General features: G+C 32.8%; 1 protein-coding gene across 1 annotated transcript in view; it reads left to right on the plus strand.

Moving 5' to 3' along the window:
* Nucleotides 1–3,276, plus strand: part of AEBP2 (AE binding protein 2) — a 33,016-nt gene extending 29,740 nt beyond the window's left edge. The window contains exons 6-7 of the mRNA XM_010002945.1: nucleotides 987–1,100; nucleotides 2,701–3,276. Of these exons, the coding sequence (XP_010001247.1) occupies nucleotides 987–1,100; nucleotides 2,701–2,731 (145 nt within the window). The 3' untranslated portion in view covers nucleotides 2,732–3,276. The remainder of the gene's footprint in view (nucleotides 1–986; nucleotides 1,101–2,700) is intronic.
* Nucleotides 3,277–6,000: the final 2,724 nt, after the last annotated feature.

A 6,000-nucleotide genomic window follows, 5' to 3' on the forward strand; every position in this document is an offset into this window, starting at 1 on the left:
CATAAGTTCTCTATTTCATTTCATTTTTGTATGCCTTACCAAAAAAATTGAATTTGAGTTAGAGCGAACTCTCACTGCTGATAAATAAAGATTCATGTAATAATTTGAAAAAGTCTATAAAATTGATTTGGTCGCAGAACTTCTGAAAAGAGGCAGGAAAGCAGGTATTCAGAAAGTCAGTGATGATTTCTGCAAGCCCAGGACCTCTCCTGGCAATGTGTTACCTGAAAACCTCAATGGGCCCTTAAAAACCCATTGTGCTTTCCATAAAAGAAAAAATGATGCAATAAGCCACTCTGAAGTCAGGTGTTTAGTTTCCAAGAATTAGTGTACAAAGCATACATAAATTGTGTATGGTATCTCCAGCCATCTTCCCCAGGTTTCACTGCAAGTAACACTGAAGCAACAAGTCACTTTAATGTTTTATTCCGTCTCACAATGAGAGCAGTTACATAGTCACCACAAAATGTTTTGGCTGCCGGGATTTCCAGAAGATAATCAGGTACTGACTTAAGCAAAATTGGAGCATTTTGACATGGAAAACTTTGAACTTGGAGCAAGCAAATTGATGCAACTTGAAGCTCAGTGCCTGCAGTATAGTCTGGTCTTTACTTATTTACCTTTTTGGTCATAAAAAAAATTTGTTCCCAGTAAAATAAAGTATTTTCAAAGATCTGGATGTTTTTCCTGCTACCCATTCTCACATTAAATTGTTAAATGGACAATATAGTACAATTATCACAGTATGTTTGGTTTAATATTCTTCTGGAATAATCTAAATTTGGTTTAGCATCTTTTTCATACTGAGAACTGTAAAAACTTTGAAGTATCGTGTAATTATGGGCTGTCTTTCCCTCACTGCAGTGAAGATACTTTTAAACCAGTGAAATGTGAAGGTTACTTGTACTAGTTTACCACGTAGCTGTATGGTAAGAAAAATGGTTTTATCTTTTTTGAATATTTTTATTTTATTTATTTATTCATAGTCTGCCTGATGTGTGGGTAAATGAAAGTGAGCGGCATCAGTTAAAAACTAAAGTAGTTCATTTATCAAAACTACCAAAAGATACTGCCTTGCTTCTGGACCCAAACATATACAGGTAAGGTCCTAATTTTGACACTTGATTTACTTAAATGTAGTTTTAAGTCTCACTTAGCTTTTTGACATTGGAAAGCTACGATTGTTAACACATTATATGGCAGAGCAGGGAGCCTCTATCCTGTCAGCATCCAGGACTTAAATTTTGAGGTCTTAAGCTGTTTCAGGATTACTTGACTTCTTGAACTGAACTCTGGTTACTGAGAAACGGGGAATGTGTGTATTTACCAAGTGTATTTTACTTTTTTGTGCTTGGTGTACAGAAATTCTAGTAAAGGAGGTACATACAGTGGAATCCTGAAAGATCACTTCTGTTAAGATCACATACTGGTTTGTATATTGATTTTTTTTTTTTTAAGTCCAAATTTATCTTTCCATATTTTATATTCAACTGTAATACATGCAGTATTACCTTGAAATACGTACTTGTATGCAAGTACTGTTATTTTTTAATACAAGATTCTTTACTGGGGGCCAGAAGGGGACACTACATGTTACTTGTCTTAAAGCTGCATTCACAGTTGTGTTTTTAGGACAAAAATGATTGGCTTCTAATCCATCTTGTTTATAGTAATTTCCTGTATTTTCCTCCCCCTTCTTTATTAGTATGTTCACATAATTGTCAGTACCCACAGTTCTGTATGTGTGCAGTTTTTAAAGGTAATCTGAAATGCTTAATTCACTCTTTAAGTTTGTGAATGTCCAAATACACATATTTATGGGCTTATATTAAAAATCCATGAAAATAGGTTGGAACAAAGAGGATTTTCTGCCATAACAGAAGTTCAGGGTTTCTATGTTTGTTCCTTAAAATCCAGTGACCTGGTGATTACTCTGAAGTCTTGATATGTGATAAGCCTTTCAGTTTACCTTTAATATTTGGTGCATTTTACAAATCAGATTAATGAAAACTTGGTTTAAAATATGAAGATAAATTGACATACTGTATCTGCTATCTTTGTAAATGCAACTATTTAAAATACTTCAGAATGTGAATTACTGATGTTAACAGTAGATCATAAAAATGTTATGAGTAAGTTGGATTGTGTGTTTTAGAATTGCTTAACACTGACTTTTATAATCTAATTTAGGTGTTGATCATCTTTATATTGATCAATTTTGTGGAACTTGACTAATTTGATTTGAAAATTAAAAAATAAACTTTAAAAATATTAATGAAATAATTACTCTGGGATTAACTCCTTGAGAAAGATGAGCAACCCTTTCTCCCTCTCCCAAATAAAATTAAGGTCCCCTCACATGAAGTTAAACTATATTTTTAGCAGGATAGATCAATGTTGATCTGAGACCAACTGCACAGTATCAAAGAAAGTTGAAGACCAAAACTTTGCAAGGGAGAAAAGTGGTTAAAAGAGTTCAGTGACAGCTACTAATGTCATGCTAAAATGATGACTCCAATAGAAAATTTCAAATAATTGTCTAAAATGTATGCTAATATGGGATTATCTGAAATGCTTTCTGGTTTTAATAAAATCAATGAAAGTAGATTTTTATATAGTAATTATTTCTTAGTATACTCTCGCTGACTCAAACTTACATCTTGGGGTCTTTATGTAAAACTGTACTGTCTTCTTTTACAGAACAATGCCCCAGAAGAGGTTGAAGAGGTAAAAACCAAGCAAGTGGGGACATCTGCAGTCTTAGTCACTGACAATGGATTTAGAAATAAAGTTGCACATTAGTCAAATCCCATCCTTTTTTTTTTTTTCTTTTTAGATATTTATGCTTAGTGTAAACATTCTGTGAATGAAGTTGATGCTTCCGTGGAATATATTAATATATTACTGTATATCCACATTTTCATGGAATGGTACAGTGGGAGACTGAGCAAACACTCTTCTGGCAACTTAGTGGAACAACTGAAAGGCTTTGCATGCTTGCTTCTTTAAGCTGCTTTTTTCTTTAGTCAATACAGTAGTTTATATTTGATGAAAAGAAAAAGTAACCATCACCATTTATTCACAATTCCCAGGACAACTGTTAACAAGCTATTAGGTTTCCTGTCAATGTTAACTAAATATAACACATGCCAGACAATACAACAGCTATCAAGGGATTATCCTGTTGCTCTTTGACTATGGTGGATAGTAATCATTTGTCATTTGTAATCTCGTGTCCTTTTGCAGATACCTAAAATGTTGGATTATAATGTTTAAACAAATATTGATGGAATGCTTGTCTTTTCCAGTCAACTATGAATACATATAGTACGGTTTAAGATGTTAAGAGTGTTGCAGTATGTCTGACCCCCTATTCAGCAGTAGTATAGTATGTTAATGAGATCTGCTTTTACGTGTTCCATATAAATGGATGGTTTTTGAAAAACCTCTACTTAAGCAGTTAGTGTTACTGGTGTTTTATTTTACTTTTTTTGACCCATTAGGATCCTCATTCACTTGTAAAGTATTCTTTTTTTATTTGGCCTAATGTTTTCTAGATGTAAAGAAAGTGGTATTTTTTAAAAAAAATAATCTAGAAATTCAATCCTTTATGCACCAAAGTTGGCTTTGAAAAATAAAGTAAAATCATTTTCTTGCTTAATAAGCAAGAAGCCATGGACTTTTTTAACTGACAAATAGAGATGTGTCTAACCTGTTAGTCTTTGTATGGAGACAAAAATGTTGCATATAGATAATAGGACATTGCTTGTAAATATTTCAGCAGATTTGTAATATATTTTTATATTATGAAATGTACTGTAGATGTTTTTCTAGAGGCATGAAAGTTAAAATGTATATATTATGGTAGAAATAATATTGAAGGATATTGTAATTCACTAGTGCTGCCAGAAGAATTGTTTTAAAAAAAGCACCTTCCCTAACAATAAAAAAAAACTTCTTTTACATACCTAAGGGACTATATACTACTGTTAATATCTGTTGTAAGAACAAAAATACATTGAACATCCTTCCCAGAAATCTTAGAGGGATGAATAGTACCCATAATTAATTGATGGCACTCCTTTCTAATAGTGAACATGAAATTAGTTTCTTCCTTACTATTGGAAGGAACTAATATGTAAAATTTGTATGGATAAATGCAGTCAAACTGCAGAGTTAGTCCTCCTTATTGAGGAGGAATTTACTACATTGAACTAATGACCAGCAGTTTTTACACTAAATTTTTATTAAATATAATAAAACTTAAAGTAACCCTTTGGTTGCAGAAGTGATCATATCCTAATATAATACAAATGTATTCTGCATTGGTACTGACACGAGAGACTTGCTTAGCTCCAGTGGGTTAAAAATGTTACTTATACACATAAATAAAATCTTATCAAATAAAATGAAGTGCAGATTAAAAGCACCACTAATATAAGATGTTCTGGAATGGTTGTTTAATAAGGGTATTATTCATAAAATCTGTAGTGATGTGACTTTATTTTTTGAAAAAAAAATGCAGTGTTTTGGGTTTTTTTTTTGTTTTTTTGTTTGTTTTTTTTCCTTGAGCACTTCACCCACTGCTTTTTCTGTACCTATAAAGTAATCCATAATCTTTGTTTCTTTTTTGAGTTTGTTATAAAATTGCCAAATAGAAGTGTTTCAGATATAGTTTGTATTTGTATTTTTTTAATTTTATTGCTTCATGAGTTTCTTGTAAGTCATTTATAATGGACAGATGATTGTAGACCTTGCCTGAGTATTTTTTCTAATAAAACAAAACAAACCAACCTCATTAGCTTCAAAATTGTAAGATTTCTATGAAGTTTTCAAAGACAAATATAAAAATGTCATTATCTCTTATCTTGTAAGTAGTAAAATTCATACCTTCACAAAATAGGAAATTGATGAATTCAAGGAATGTATTGTTGATGTAAACTGTGACTTTCTTTGCTTGGGGTTTGAGAAAGGTATTATCTGCTATTTTCATGGTACAACTTCTGCTTCAGAACAATCAGTTTAAATTTAAAACACCTAGGAACAAATGGATACATTGGAATTAAATTCTCCATAGTGGTCAAAAGGTAAGTGGACTTTTGCCTGTTTTTAACCTTGGAATGATCAAAGTGAATTGCTAAACCTTTATTTCAGATGACAGTCATGTCTCTCTGAAGCTGCTTATTGTTTGCCTGTGTCCCTAGATGAATTTCAGTTTGTTAGAGTACCAGATAGATGGAACTGTCATGGCATGCTGGGAGGCACTGTCACTTTGTTCTGAAGAAGTCTTACTGCTCTTACTGTAATTCTTCAAAAGTGTTAAAGAAATAATTGAGCCCTCCCTTTTTGGATAAGTCCATGTGCTTTTTTGGATAAGTCCATGTGCTTTTTTTCAGGATATGACACAGGTTTTCTCTTGTCTTTCTCAAGAATTTTTTTAAGTAAATTTTTCAAATACCTATAAAATGCATTTCCTCGCAGCTGGAGTGCTTGTGTTGTTTGTAAAGAAATGTAACCAAGACAAATCTGCAGTTATTTTACCCTTTGCTGCAGTCTGTTCCCAATTGGCTTTAATGTGTGACTCAATATTTTAAATTTATACTTTTTTTTTTTTTTTTTTTGCTTGGAGGCTCTATGTTATCTTTAACACATTATAGAAGGCTAGAAAAAAACCCACCTTATTACAGTTAAATTGTGGCAAAATACAATTTGGCCAATACTGGAGTGTGTATGCCACAAAGAGAAGCTGAGGGGGCTGGACAACTTCATCCTGGAAAAGAGAAGGCTTTGGTAGAACCTAACAGCAGCCTTCCAGTACCAATATGTTACCAAGAAGGTGGAGCCATGCTCAATTAAAACTGCACAGAGGGATGAGACTCAGTGGTCATAACCTGACATGGTGATAATCAGGCATTCAAACAGAATGATTGATCAGTGATCTGAGACATCTCTGTCCTTGGAGGTTTTCAAGATCCAGACAAATCCCTGCACAGCCTGGTC

The sequence above is a fragment of the Chaetura pelagica genome, unplaced genomic scaffold (assembly GCF_000747805.2).
Source record: "Chaetura pelagica isolate M959 unplaced genomic scaffold, ChaPel_1.0 scaffold117, whole genome shotgun sequence".
Taxonomy (NCBI): Eukaryota; Metazoa; Chordata; class Aves; order Apodiformes; family Apodidae; genus Chaetura; species Chaetura pelagica.